General features: G+C 36.1%; 1 protein-coding gene and 1 pseudogene across 15 annotated transcripts in view; one reads left to right on the forward strand and one right to left on the reverse strand.

Annotated features, from left to right (window-relative positions):
* Positions 1-15,598, reverse strand: part of RIMS2 (regulating synaptic membrane exocytosis 2) — a 575,734-nt gene that overhangs the window by 455,704 nt on the left and 104,432 nt on the right. For 4 of the 15 annotated variants that reach the window (XM_075549380.1, XM_075549381.1, XM_075549377.1 and 1 more), the window contains exon 3: positions 15,489-15,575. The exons of the other annotated variants lie outside the window; for them this stretch is intronic. In XM_075549380.1, coding sequence (XP_075405495.1) covers positions 15,489-15,575 — 87 coding nt within the window. The remainder of the gene's footprint in view (positions 1-15,488; positions 15,576-15,598) is intronic. 15 annotated transcript variants of the gene reach the window in all.
* On the forward strand, positions 10,531-11,155 carry LOC142448480 (large ribosomal subunit protein mL42 pseudogene; annotated as a pseudogene).

The raw sequence follows: 15,598 nt of genomic DNA on the forward strand, positions 1-15,598 counted from the left end.
GCAGAATTGAAAGAACTGTCCCTTTGAGTTTCTGAGACTGTAAACTCTTTTTAAGGAGTAGAAAGCCTCATCTTCTTTCCTAGTGGTTTTGAACTGCTGATCTTGTGATTGGCAGCCCAATACATAACCCACTACACAAACAGGGCTCCTTCTCACTTACACAATGAAACCCAAATATGAAATCATTTAGACTGAGTCTCAATAGGAGTAATCTGCAAGATCCAGGGGGGAAACACTGGATGAGTTCTCGCAGTAATTGTTCACATCTGCTGAGCAGTCTGGATGCTGTCGGTAACAGAAACATCATGAAATGTCAGGAGCTGACCAAGTCAGGCTATGCAAGTGAATCAAAGTTTCATTTTATGACGGTTTTTCAAGTACCTAAAACCAGGTATTATTTACCTATAAAAATCGTGGTTTACTTTTTATTTACATTGCCTTTTTAGAGAAAAATCAAGAATGCTTAAAAATAATAACTTGTCCTGCTCCAAGAGTGAGAAAGCTCAGGTCTTAACAAAGGTAAACTGCTGAGTAACCTGCAAAAGCTGACCCTTTCCTGACTTCACCAGATGTTGATGTTAGAAGGCAACCTAGTCATCTCAACGCAGACTTCCGACAACAAGAGTAAGAGAAGTGAGATCATAATAGCCCCCCCCCCAGCCATAGTCACCATTAAAGGGAAAGAAAGGCTCAAAATTCACTGCCACTGAATTAATTCCTCTCACGGCGACCCTATAGAGCAGGATAGAAAGGCCTGTGTGACTTTCTACAGTTTCCTTGGGAAATAAGCCATTTACTTGAAAAAGAGAAAAACAGAAACTACTACATGTCACTCAAACAGCATGCATTCTGTATCTACTATGGAAATTTAATTATTAGCTTAAAAACTTTCCAAAAAATAAAAACTCCAGTTCTGAATAGTTTTATCAGTGAAATCTACCAAATATTTAAAGAAACAAAAATACCAATTCTACACAACCTCTTCCAGGAAAGAAAAGAAGGAATATTTATCAATTAAATTCATGAGTTAACATTATTTTGATTCCTAAATGATTGTACATATACTAAGATGTTAAAAGAAAAGAAATGTAAAAATTAATATTCCTCATGCACAAATATAAAACTCCTCAGCCCAACATTAGTTAATATATATATTTTTCATATTTATCTTGGGAATTTAATGTTGTTTCTACATTCTAATACTTGGTACTGTAATACACCCTATTAACAGACTAAAGGGAAAAGGAATCAAACAAGTCTGACTCGAAACAAGTTGAGAATAAGTAATCAAACTGCTTAGCAAACTAGTAATAGACAGAAACTTCTTTAACCTGATAAGGGCATCTACAGAAAAACCCCCTAATATCAGGAAAAAGAGAATGATGTCTTCTATTTTTAATTAACATCAAACTTGAAATCTAGTTAGTGTATTAAGGCAAGAAAAAAAGATATGAAAAACATATAGATTGGAAAGGAAGATATAAAATGCCTTCTATATATACATATGTATATATATGAGTATACACACACATACACACACATGCAGATGGTTATTGTTTACATATAAAACCCCAAAGAAACAACTTGGGGGAAAAAACCTCCTAGAACAAGTAAGTGTATTTAGCAAAGGCCTAGGATACAAACTCAGTGTTTCATTTAAAAAATCAAATCTATTTCTATATAGACCAGCAATGAACAATTGGAAATGTTTTTTTAAGTCCACAGTAGCCCAGAGAGATGGGGTTGGGAATAGGAGCTAAGAGGAATAGGATGGGAATGGGGAAAGAAAAGCAGCAAAGGAAGCAGGTACAAATCTGGCAAAATTTGTGCTAACTTTTTATGGTGAGAACTATCTAAAGAGTAGGTGATACAAGAAGGCTTCAAAAACTTGAGGAGGAAAATCCACTAGCTTTCATTCCATTTTCTACAAACTTAATATACATATACAAAAAGTCCCTTCATGTATACATATACTGTGTGCATTGATGAAGAAAAATTAATATTGTCAGTGTCTCAATTATTTACAAGTTTTCTACTAATTCAGCACCATCCCAATCAAGTTTTAGCTTTTTTTTTTGGGGGGGGGGGGGGCTGTAGAAATTAGGTGGCTCTAAAATTTATACAGAAAATCAAAAGACAAGACATAAAATATTTTTTAAAAGAAGTTGAAGGACTCACACAACCTAATTTCCAGATTTATTACAAAGGCTACAGTATCAAGTCAATGTCGTTCTAGCAAAGGATACACAAATGTCATAGTACAGAGCAGAGAATCCAGAAACCATCCAGCATAGTGAGGGTCATTATTAGATCGTAATATTTTTACACAAGTGTCAAGAGAATTCAGTAAAGAATAGTCTCATAAGTGATGGGAAATTTGCATTTTAAAATGGTACCTGAAAATCTGTGTGAAAATATATGAATGAACCTCAATTCAAATTTCACATCTTATACAAACATTAACTCAAATGGATCATACCTAAATATAATAATTAAACCTACATAACTTTCAGACGAAAACAATGAGGAAAAATGTCATGACCTTGAGTTAGACAAATCATAAAGCAAAGTAGTCTTCCTTCAAGAAGACATAAAAAGCATGAACCAGAAAGCAGTCATTGACAAATAGAGGTTCTCTCTGACTTACAACCCATGCACATTACAGTGCCCCGCACTTATAGCAGACGGCTTGTTTTGTCTTTATTCACACATCCTGTCCTTAGTAACATGCACTCCAGACAAGGTGGCAGTGCTCAATTTGCTGATGTCATTATATCTGCAAGTTAATACGCAATGTTTCCAATTCCCCAAGAAAAATAAAAAGATATAAATAAAATCAAAAATACTGATAACAAAAGGAAATAATCATGAAAACGTAGTTTATAATGAGGTATCTGAATTATTTCACAAGTATTTTAATGGCATAGAAATCAGAACCAAACTCTATAATAAATCAATGAGCCTGGCTAGATGCCAGTAAGATACTATTTACAAACATTGAAATTTTTATTATGTATCCGTCACAAAATACCCTTCTAAAACTCTGTCCACCTATTTGTAAAAGGTGAAAACCATTCTTAACTCACCAGTTATGAAAAACAGAGAGTAAGCCTGGTTAAGCATAGGCCATAGCTTGCCTGTTCCTGTAAAATATAGTTTCATTAACTTAGCATTCTGGAAATGGCAAAATCATAAGGGTGGAAATCAGATCAGTGTTTAGCAGGGCTGGAGTACAGTGAGCTTCAACCACAAATGGGCACAGGAACTTTTTGTGATCAGAAAAATATTCTGTGCCTTGATTGGGATGTGAGATAAGGGACTAGATATGGTTGTCAAAACTCACTTTGGTATGAATTTTAAGAGTGAATTTTACTGAAACTAAGTTACGCCTCACAAGACTTGACTTTAAAAAGAAGTGTCAGAGTGCGGATCTAAAGTCAGTAGGTACACAAATCAAAACTATAGGTATCTTTATATTTCTTAATCACAAAAGTGCACCTCCTTTTTCACACCTGGGATCAATGGATTTCAAAGATCTATGCCAAAATTAACTTTTTTCTCTAACTTTAATAACATTTTTTTCTCAAAAAAAATCTCCCATCAGGCTTAAGTGTAATGTGTTCCATTACAATCTTTGTTTTTTACATATGCTCTTCCATTTGCTTAGAATGAAATGCTGCACATCCCCCTTTTTATAAACCTCCAGTGGGGGCCGGGGGAGGGGAACGAATTGCTATCCGGTAGTCTCCTACTCATAGCAACTCTATAGAATAGAGAAGAACCGCCCCTTTGAGTTTCCAAAGCTGTTCATCTTTACAGGAGCAGAAAGCCTCCTCTTTCTCCCAGCACGTGACTGGTGGAGTCTAACTACTGACCTTATGGTTAACAGTCGAACTCATAGTCATTATGCCACCACAGATCCATGCTTGATTTCTATTTCAGTTGACTTTTTTTCTTTTTCTTTTCCAATTTGAGTCAACAACCACTAGTATATTTTTGTGATTAAACCCTAAATAGAGAACTACAGATAATGTACATGCATCAAGTAGTACCAAAAAACTAAACCCAATGCCATAGAATCACTTACAACTCATAGCGACCCACATAGGGTTTCCAAGCCTGTCAATCACTATGGGAGATGTTGTTAAGTGTAATCCAGTTAGTTCTACCTACAGTGACCCTATGCACAACAGAGCAAAACACTGCTTGGTCCTGCAACATGCTCACAATTGTTCTTATGCTGGAGTCCATTGTTGCAGCCACTGTGTCAATAGATCGTGTTGAGGGTCTTCCTCTTTGTCACTGCCCCTCTACTTTACCAAATATGAGGTCCTTCTCCAGAGACTGGTCTCTCCTGCCAACACATCCAAAGTACGTAAAGAGGAAGTTCTTGCCTGTAGGGCTCATTCCGGTCATACTTCTTTCAAGACAGATTTGTCTGTCTTTTGGGTAGTCCATTCTGCTTTCAATATTAATTACCAGCACCACAATTCAAATTCATTGATACTTCTTCATTCAGTCTTCCTTATTCAATTTCCAACTTTCACATGCATAAGAGGCCACTGAAAATATCCTGACGTGGATCAGGCACACCTTAGTCCTTAAAGTAACCTCCCTGCTTTTCAACATTCTAAATCGGTCTTGTGCAGAAGATATTGTCTCAATATCTGCATGGTTGTTTTCATGAGCATAGATTGTGGATCCAAGCAAGACATAATCTTTGACAATAACAATCTTTTCTTCATTTATCATGATGTCACCTACAGGTCTAGTTATGTGGACTTAGATTTTTTTCACATCAAGTTGCAATGCACACTGGAAGGCTTCCACCCTTGATCTTCATCAGCAAGTGCTTCAAGTCCTCCTCATTTTCAGCAAGCTTGGTTGTGTTATCTGCATATCAAAGATTGTTAATCAACCTTCCTCCAATCCTGATTCCACATTCATTTTCATACTAGACAGCTTTCTTTGAACAGACAGCACCATCTTTCTCTGGGAGAGCTGCTAGTGTATCCAAATCACCAACACGGTGGTTACAATCCAACACTTACCCATTGGCACCACCAGGACTCCTTATCAGGTAGATAAGCATCATCATTACTATGATTGTCAGTGGTCCTTATTTATAGGGATTTCATCTTACTCTAGTCACACAGCTAGATGGTAAAAACCAGATCCAAATCCAGTGTACATATTTGTATATACTATAGCTGTTGCATCTAGTTAACATATTTAAATGAAGCATCTAGTTAATAGATTAAATGAAGCATTTAATAGTTACTATTCTCATTTTCTTTTTTTTAAACTATTCTCATTTTCCATCCAGTAGACCCAGGGTCAATTCCCAGTCAGTGTGCTAGTTGACATGTAACAATGTATGTTTCTCAAAACTCATCTGGGTATATGTCTCTACAGCCAACTAAGGCACGGTCATCCGCTTCAGTGGAAGCTTGCATGTTGCTATGATGCTTAACAGATAGCAGCAGAGTTTGCAGACATACTGGGAAGAAAAAGGTGATTTACTTCCCAAAAAGCAGTCAATGAAAACTATGGCTTACAAAGGCTCCATCCCCAATCAGTTATGGAGACAAGGCAAAACCAAGCAGTGTTTCATTCAATTGTGCACAGGGTTTCATCCGTTACCATGGCAACAAACAACATCAAATATTTCCTGCTTGTATAAACCATATTCCATTCATCCATTTCGTTACTTAAGAAAAGGTGTCACTTCATAATTTTCTATGTACTGTGGCTATAATGACATGTAAACCTACATAAGGTTTCCTATGGAATATACATGAAAAGGAGAGTGTACCTACTCAATATCACTAAATCTTTCTAAACTGCTCTCCTAAATAGTCTCAATGAATTAGTACACCTGCAAACAATTAAGGTTCCAGTTTCCTCTTATTCTTGCTAATATGTGATACTATTCAAATTTTGTTATCTCTTATGGATGCAAAATGACAGTCTTATTTTTTAAATTCACATTTTTTCTGACTTATAAATAAGAAAAAATATATTTTAGGCATGTTGTCAGGAAAGACCAGTCCCTGGAGAAGGACATCGTGCTGGCTAAAGTGGAGGGGCAGCAAGGAAAAGGAATGACCTCTACAAAATGAGTTGATCCAGTGGCTGCAACAATGGGCTCAAGCATAAGAACTGTGAGCATGGTGCAGGACCTTGTGCAGAGTCACTGATAAACAGCACCTAACAACAACTAAGTCCATCCAATTATGTCTCTCTCCTAAGTTACTTATTCATATTCTTGACCTCGTACATTGCCATTGGATTTCCTATCTTTTTCTCACTAATTTTCAGAGTACCCTTTATAAAGTACACAATAATATTTTATAGCTTAAGCAGAGCAAATACCTTTTCCTAGTCTGTCAACTGGTCATTGTTTTGATGTGGTATCCTTTCCTTCCAAACAGAAATCTTTCATTTTTGATGTAGTCGAATGCATGAATTTCCCCACTGTGGTTTCTAGTTTCAGTGGCTTTAAAGAATAAAAAACCTTACTTACCCCAGTCAGTCACAAAAATATTCCACAATTTCTTCTGATAGCTTTATAATTTTATCTCTTGGATTTAGGTTTTCAATCAATTGGAAGTTTGTTTTTGTGCGATGCGATGATGCATCTTCATTTTTCTCCATATAAAAGGCCCAAACCCAATGCCATCAGGAGAGCATATGCCCATAATTACCATGGTGATAAAACTTTTATGAAAGCCAACTGCCACAACCTTCTTCATGGAGTGCTGGGGGATTCAAATTGCTGACCTTTCAATTAACAGCCAAGAGCTTAATTACTGTGCCACTAGGGTGCTTTTCTTCTCCCTATTGAGACTGCATCTCTCCAAAACTGTGCAAACCACCATGCTAGTGGTGCGAACCTACCACGCATTCTGAGGGAGAAAGTTCAGGCTGACTGCTCCCATAATGATCATGAGGAAGTTCTATTCTGTACGGTAGGGTCACTTTGAGTTGGAAACTCCTAATGGCAGTGAATTTGTTGTCATTCCCGGCCCCACCCCCAAATCTGTGGTGTCATTCTCTCATATGCCAAGTTCCCGTGTGTCCATTGGGTCTATACAGGCATTTAATTTTTATTGTGTTTCATTGATTTTTGTGTCTGTTCATACTCCAAGACAAAACTATTATAACCAAAGTTCAAATGCAACTAAAGATCCAAAGTATCTTAAATACTAGAATAAACTTGAATATATAATCTCCTGATATAGATCAAAGTTCAGCAAACTTTTTTCTGTTAAGAACCAGGCAGAAAATATGTTGACTTGGTGGGCTACAGGGTTACTGCCACAACTATTCACATATGTTATTGGTACAGGAGTCAAAAGAAAGATGCACATAAAGGAGTGACTATATTACAATAAAACTTTTAAAAACAAGCAGCAAGCTGGATTTGGCACACAGGTGCCTGATATAGTTGAGAGAAAATTTCTTGGAAAAAATAAGATTTAAGGATACTGGAATTTTCCCAAAAAGTCAGCAGTTTGAACCCACTAGCTGCTCTATGGGAGACAGATGATGCTGTATGCTCACATAATAATTGAGAGCCTAAAATACAAGAGGTAAAACCCAATGAAACAGTTCTACTCGGTCCTATGGGGTTGCTATGTGTCAGAACTCACTTGATGGCATTGAGTGGGAGTTTTTGCTTTTGCAGGGTGGGGGGCGGAATTTTTCCACAAACTTGCACCCTTGTATTCATAATCATTTTTAAAATTTTAGCACAAATACATATTTAAAAGGTATGCATCAACTTACAAATATTACTTTTTGTACTTTATTTCATAAAAATATTTTAAATTTTCAATGATCTTCTGTATCAATTTCTCCATCATTACTTAGGGACCTCATTGAACCCAAAGTTCCTAGTCTTCACTTTGGCCTGTATTCACTTTCCATCCAGGTTCACTGCTGTTCCTGGACATATGAATCCCAGCAGCATAGCTTGTCGCTGTTATTGTTATTGATCCATTCATTTTATGTGTATATTTTCATAATCTCTACAAACTAACCACTTGCATGATTATTTTTTAATGTGATTTTTCAAAGGTTTGCTTAAATCAGCTTCCAACACTTGCGATAGTAAGTCCAGAGTCAGGGGAATTTCAAGAAATTTCTAAATTTCTCTATCTCCCCTTTTTATAAACACTATTGTATAATCATGATATTAACCATAACTCTAATTATTTGACGTCCTATTAGGCTACTTTGTTTTCTCCAAGCAGCACATTTTCATTGAAACAGAAAAACTGAAGGGTGAGTGGCTCTGCATAACAGGAAAGATTGTTAAAGGACTCAAAGAATTAGCGGACTTTCCTTTTATTAGAGAGGTAATTTCAGTTAAAAAGAAAACAGCTATTGATATATTCCACAATGTACAAGTACAGTATTCCAACTTTGTAATTGGCTTGGGTGTTTGATCAATGGGTCCCCCTTTTCCTACTCTTCTTTTTGAGAACCACGTTATTTGGAAAGCTTCTTTCTTCTATACACTGCTTTACTCCATATACATTGGAGGTCCTTTTATCCAGTACCCTTGAAAATCCTAGTGGGCTTTCAATATACGTCTAGAACCATTTTAGAAGAATGGGTGTCTTCCTGATGTTGGAGTCTTCCCTCCAACAAACAGGATGCGTATCTCCATTTACTGCAGATCTTCAAAACACACACACATACAAAAAAAACAAAACAAACAGTAACAGACCTATCTCTCTTGATAGATAATTTTTTGTAACTCAAATGTTTATAATTCATAGCCAACTGGTCCAGGGATGGGTCTGTATTTTAATTTAGTTGTCTTCCTCTGGAACAGTTTATAGTATATGTTATTCATTGAAAAGCATTACTTTGGGAAAGTATCTGTAGGTTACAACAAATTCAAAGGCTCCATATAATAACAGATCAAGGACTTTTATGAGATATTTCTACGTTCTTTTTTCCCCCTAAAAATCCAGTTCTCTAACAATTTCATAAAATGAACTATACTTCACAGTTTTTACCTCCATCACTCATTATTCTCATTTACTCAACAATACTTCCATGGGAAGGCATTCCTTATCACCCTTGACGACATCAAAATCCCTCCCTTAAATATTTCCAAAGTGCTGCAGTAGATTGAGCTTTTCATAGTTGTAGCTTTATACCATTTATCTAATTACTTAAGAAGTGACTATCTCTGTAATTAGAACACATATCCATGAGAATTCTTCTGTTTCTGCTCTACATTCTAAACCTTATGTGAGGCACAGTGAGAGACTCACGGTGATACGCGGTAGAGCAAAAAGATAACATGAAGTGGAATGAATCCCAATTCTTGTCACTGATAAGAGAACAGACATATACAAACATGTTTCAGCAATAAACAAACTATAAGGTGAAGCAAGGTGGAGCATATGCTAAATAAATATATAAGAAAACCTGGTATTGGAACACAAGAAAAAGACAATAATCGTGAATGACGTTGGAATGACTTTATAGAAGAGGCGCTTTGTTTGCTTTTTAAAATATCATGTACATCTTAGCCTTGAAAGGTTTACAAAATTATGACAGACAGGCAGAAAAGTACAGCCTAATATGTTCTATGTGCAAAACAAGAAATCAGGTGGAGAACCTGGGATATTGACAGAATTTTAATTTGGCATAAGGTGTGCATAGTGAGAGGAGAAAGGGAAATGGAGCATAAGAAGGCGGAAAGACAGCTTGGGGGAGATGACCTTGAATGTCATGCTAAGAAATATTTCCTCTTATGAATTCATATCCATCTTAGTTTGTAGTATAACAAGTTATAGAAATCAGGAAGGTAGTGTTGTGGAGTATTACAAAACTATTTCAAAGAAACCAGATATTTGGCTCACTCTTTTTAGACAAATGGCATTTCTCTGAAACTACGATTACTATTGCATATGCTCGCACTCTTTCTCTCTGAAAGATTTAATGTCAAAAGCCACATCAAGTTCTACAATTAATAATAACTCCTTATCTTTAAGATTTATTTTTAATATAAATAATTTTCATCTCTATTTTATGTTGTTACCATAACCAATCGCTGAAAGGCAATCAAACTCACAGGATCAGTTGGAGGGAATGTTTCCCCCTCCTGACTGTGACGGGAAATGTGCTTCAGTGCTTTGCTGAAATTTGGTTCTTAAAGAAAAGTACTTAACAAACACAATTCTGAGGGGAAAGCAGGGAGTAAAGAGAAGCAGCACTTTTAAGTCAACATTTCACCAACTGCTTAACCCAAAATAAAGTAGACACATCTGAGACGACATAAGAGACTAAAGCATTTTTGTCCATTACTGTCTGAGTAAAAGACTAAATACCATCATCTAAAAATAAGAGAAACAAATTTCTGATCATAATATTATTTGCATTTTTTATAGTTTGAGTGAGCTGAATTGCACTTAATCTGAAAATTGGTGCCATTTCTCTAAGTCTTGAATATTACATGATGTAACAACACATGTTACTTATCTTGAAAACTAATAATAGAGGAGCCGATGGGAGACAACATGGCGGTTTCGCCGTGAGGACCAGTCAAGCAGGGATGAAAATAGATGTGCCTGGAAGCAGATATTTCAGTTTCTCTGCATAACATCTTTTGCCATATCGTCTGATACACTTATCTTGGTCCACCATGGCAGTAGCAGCAGTAACATGGACACTGTCAAACAGAACTGCCCTGAAACATTTCTTATCAATTCGAAATGGAGTTTTATACAGTGTTTGTCATAAATCTACACCGCCTCTCCCAGATGACTATAATTGCAAGGTCGAGCTTGCTTTGACATCAGATGGCAGGACAATAGTACGCTACCACCCTTCTGTGGACATTCCATAGGAACATACAAAACCTATTCCTCGGCCAGATCCTATACATAACGGCGAAGAAACACATGATCATGTGCTGAAAAGTAGATTAGAAGTGAAAGATCAGCCCCTTCAACAAGGACCGATGATAGAGCAACTTAGCAAAATGTTCTTTACCACAAAGCACCATTGGTATCCTCATGGACAGTATCACAGACGTCGTAAGAAATTGAATCCTCCAAAGACAGATGATTTTGAGGTTCTCATTAGGAATCATAGAGAAATGTTATCTTTTGCCTCATTTGCCACTTGAGAAAAATATCCGATGTTGTCCCTACTATGTTACAAATAAAGTAATTTAAAAAAAAGAAAACTAATAATAGCTCTAAATAACTAATAATAGCTAATCTATATAAAAAACAGAAGACTGCTTCAAAATTACATGTAAATTGCAAATTCATAGTAAAATATGTTTGCATGATGTCTTGCGATGATTGCCAAAACTGGCTAATCATCCCAACCACCTAGAGTTTCTTTCTTTTTAAGAAACAGAAACCTTGAATTCACCCCAAACCTAATATATCTAAAATTGTAAGTTAGGAGCCCAAGAAACAACTAGATTGGTCTGAGAACCACTAGCCTACAAAGCTACATGGTTTGAACACTGCTTTGTGGAACAGCACCCTCGATGGCAAATCGACCTTGAAACTTTACAGGGAAGCCCTATGCTATAGCTCTCCTTCCACCAATGAGATTATAACTTACTCTTTGTAATTTATAGATTCTTTTTTTTTTTTAGGATACAAGATCTACGTTAGATTTCAAAAATGTAGATACCCATTGGACAGAGCTAAACATTCACTTTTATGACGCACTTCTCAACAATACATAATTTTATAATCATGTATATTATCTGCCTGGACCATTTATCTTTTTCCTAGCACATTATCTGGTATACTAGGTAATCAATTAATGTATGCCTTGTTTAAAATCACATTGAGGCATTTTAAATGAGCAAAAACAACTCATTGCTTCAAGGAAATCTATGGGTAGGAAAGAGATTTATCTTTAAACATGGTCCTACTCATGGCTTCATTACCAATCAACTACATGAAACTGTTGGCAAGTTACGGAGCCTGAGTACCTGCATCTACATCTTTCAAGTTAGGACTTTAATATAGACTTCATAGAATGATCTAAGTCAATGTGCTAAACAACTATGTGGGGGGAAAACACTAAAAATATATAGACTTAAAGAAGTTGACATTATTATAGATTTGGAAAAACCATAAAAATAGGAGCTGTATAAATAGATTACAACTGCTCAAGAAACATATTTTTAATATTAAATATATGATATAGTTTAGTCATTTACTCTAATATGAAAATATTTAAGAAATATAAAAGTGAAAGTCTATTTTTAAAATTTTTAATTTAAAATAACCTGTGAGTTTTCAGAAATAATTTTATGAATGAACACAAAGTAAGGAGACAGGAAGTTATCTCCCTCAAATGAGGGTCAACAAGTAAAGCGAAAGAGACGACACAGGGAGAAGTCTTAAAACTCTGAGGTAGATGAATTACAAAGGAAGATTTCAGAAAGAACTTTCTTCTGTGGTCCAGAGAGAAAAGAAAAAGATTCTAGGAAATTATAGATTAGAAATCTTGCATGTAACAATAATGTAAGAAGAAGAAGACAAATATTCTCTATTAAATCTAAATTTTTAAACTGCATATATTACACAACAAGAATGAATTCATTGACAGGGGAGCTAGTATGGGGAAAAAAATAGTCATTAATCCAGAATTAATTTTGAAAAATCCAAAAGACTTTTTATTAATCATATCCTAATGAAAAAATCAAAGCAGATTAAATTATATTTATTATTGACAGATATTTCTTGATCTTCATTTATGACTACCAAATACTTTTTGTAATATGTTAAAGCGCATTGTTTAAACCTACTCTCAAAGTATAATATTTTATAGAATGTAACTGCAATCTACCACATGAGATGATGTATATATGATGTAATGATATGATTTTATTTTTCTACAGCTCATTCACAAGATACATAGCTTAAGTCTTTTAAAGTCTAAGTTATATGACAGGTAATTATGTTTGCTTTTGATTGAACTATTTTATTCTATATTAGCTTTTACTGCCTGGAGGGGGAAATCAACAAAATGATTACACTGTGTGCCTTTTTAATATAATTGCTGATTCAAAAATTTAATTAAATATAACAATATAAAAATAGGGTAAACCTTGTAAGATCAATCAAGAAGAAATACTGAGTTCTCAACTATGTATCCAGCATTTTGCTAAATGCCGGGGCAGTGAGCCGGGGGGGGGGGGGGGGGGTGAGGGGTTTGGGGAAAATATTAGAAAAGCAAAACACAGGCCCTGAGTTCAGGCAGAAGTTCAAATTGTAGAACTACATACCAAGTATCCAAGTCTCAAACTCACTGCTTTCTACTCAAATCTGACTCAGTGATCCATTCTAGGGTTTCCAGGCTGCACGTCTTTGCGGGAACAGATAGCCTCAACTACTTGTGGGAGTGTTTGAACTCAGCACTCCAGTCCTTCCCCAGCAGTGCTGCACGGGCTCCTTCATCAGCGATGAGGAGTAATCTATCTCATGACACTACTTTACTTCCATTGAAACTGAAACATCAACAACACATAAAATAAGATGCATACAGGGTTACAAAAAAAATGGATGAGGCGATGACCCTCATCAATAGCATAAAGCAAAGGGGCAGCCATCCTTTCGTTTGCACTACAGAAAAAGTGATGGTGCCGTACTGAGCATTTCATCTTAGAGAGCCTACTGTTTATTCTCATTTTCTCCTGAACTTCACAACACTTTGCAGCCTGCCCGCTCCTCCAAATAAGTCAACTTTTCACAGACATAACTCCTACTTAAAAGAGGCTAAATAGTAAAAGCATTTCTTCGTGTGATGTCATTTATCATAGGGAGACTGGAATGTGAATATGTGCAGATTATCTCACGTTCTCAGCTACTTCTACCTTCCACAATCCCCCAAAATTATTACTGTACCCCTTATTATTTATTCTAAACTTTTAATTGTGAATTTGGTGGAAGTTTACCGAGCAGATGGTTTCACACTCAGCAAGTAACGTGCATTTTGTTTCATCTCATTCACTACAATTCCCTCAATGTACCTATCCCACTTCCTCCCTGTGCTCTACTATTTCCATTCTCCTTCTTTACTCGCCCTCTGAACTTTGTCATTAGATAATAAATTTGATGGGAAGTGGTTGCTTATTCTAAGGTGTGCATACTTTGCTAGTGCTGTTTTCCCCATATGGACCTGTCTATTTGGCTGAAGTTTGAACCGCCAAGCTGATTTCCAGACCTGAAGGGTGACTAAGAGCCATAGTCTTGGTGGTTCTTTATCAGACCAGTTTACTTGGTCTCTTTTATGATTTTTGAGTTATGTTGCACATTTTTTCGCCCACTTTATGCAGGATCTTCTAATGTAAGACTTTCCAGAGCATCTCTTAGTGGTAGCCGGGCACCATTTAGTTCTTTTGGTCTCAGGTTATGAAGACTGATGCTTTCATCAACCTTTAGTTTGTTGGACAAATTGTTTGCATGTGTCTATTCGATTTTACTCACTCTTCTTTCTTCTAAGCATGGAGAGACTAATAGTTGCCCCTTAGATGGCTGCTAATGAGCTTTTTCAAGAGCCCAGATGGATGTAGAACATTGTCTTTGTGAACTATGTCATGCTGATTCACCCTGATTTCTCTTGAGGCTATGGTTCTGAGTCCCCAGGCCCAGCAACCTGTTCTCTCGGGTGTCTGGTTATGTCGAAGGCATTTTCAAAACTTTGTCCCCTGTATGCTCCACCACATTCATGGATGTATTTGCAGAATATATATATGCTTGGGCACACTCCCACATCTGTTCAACCTGTGTGTCTATACAAGCATTTACTTGCAGATCACAGTCATTGCAGGATTGTGAATCTAGCAGTCTTCACTTCTGTTGCCTTTAACTCTTGCAAATCACCCAATATCTTCCCTTAGGGTCATTATTTTTGCCATTCTTCCCTATATCGATTTTGTTAAAGACATTTTTAATCTGCCAAAAACCAAAATAAGTTGATTCTTAATGCTTCAGGACAATATATGAAAAAGCTGCTGTATTTCACAGATTATGTTTTATAGTCTAGCGAAATTCTCACTAAAAATAGGATTCAGTGGTAAAATAAATTTAATAAACAGTGCATGCTCTCATACTTTTGGAGAATATTATAATACAGAAACCCGCTCCTCATTTTTAACTCAACTTCTCCAGAAGTATTTATGCAAAGACTAAGTTCGGGGAGTCGTTAACATCACTTTTTCAAATAAAGACACACCATACTGCATTACTGAAGTGAGGTATTTTACTTGGTAAATATTGTTTATATTATTTATACTAAAATTTAAGGGAGAATTCACTCCCCTCTCCCCCATAAATTGTCTTAGTTTCCAGGGGATCATTAAAGATAAAAGTGCCATATTCAAACCTAACCGTTTTGCTTCCTCAGGGCATACCATTGCAAGGACAGTATTTTAAGACATACTCTCCATCAGATAATATTTAGTCTGTATAGATCAGCTTACTTACGTCTGGGGCTCCTTTTCATTTTGTTGTTTTTGCTGGGGCTGAAGAACGTTATTTACCAGTTCAGTGATCCCACTAAAGGGAAACCACCTGTTTAAATAAGCAAATAATGT

Source organism: Tenrec ecaudatus, chromosome 5 (genome assembly GCF_050624435.1).
Source record: "Tenrec ecaudatus isolate mTenEca1 chromosome 5, mTenEca1.hap1, whole genome shotgun sequence".
Taxonomy (NCBI): Eukaryota; Metazoa; Chordata; class Mammalia; order Afrosoricida; family Tenrecidae; genus Tenrec; species Tenrec ecaudatus.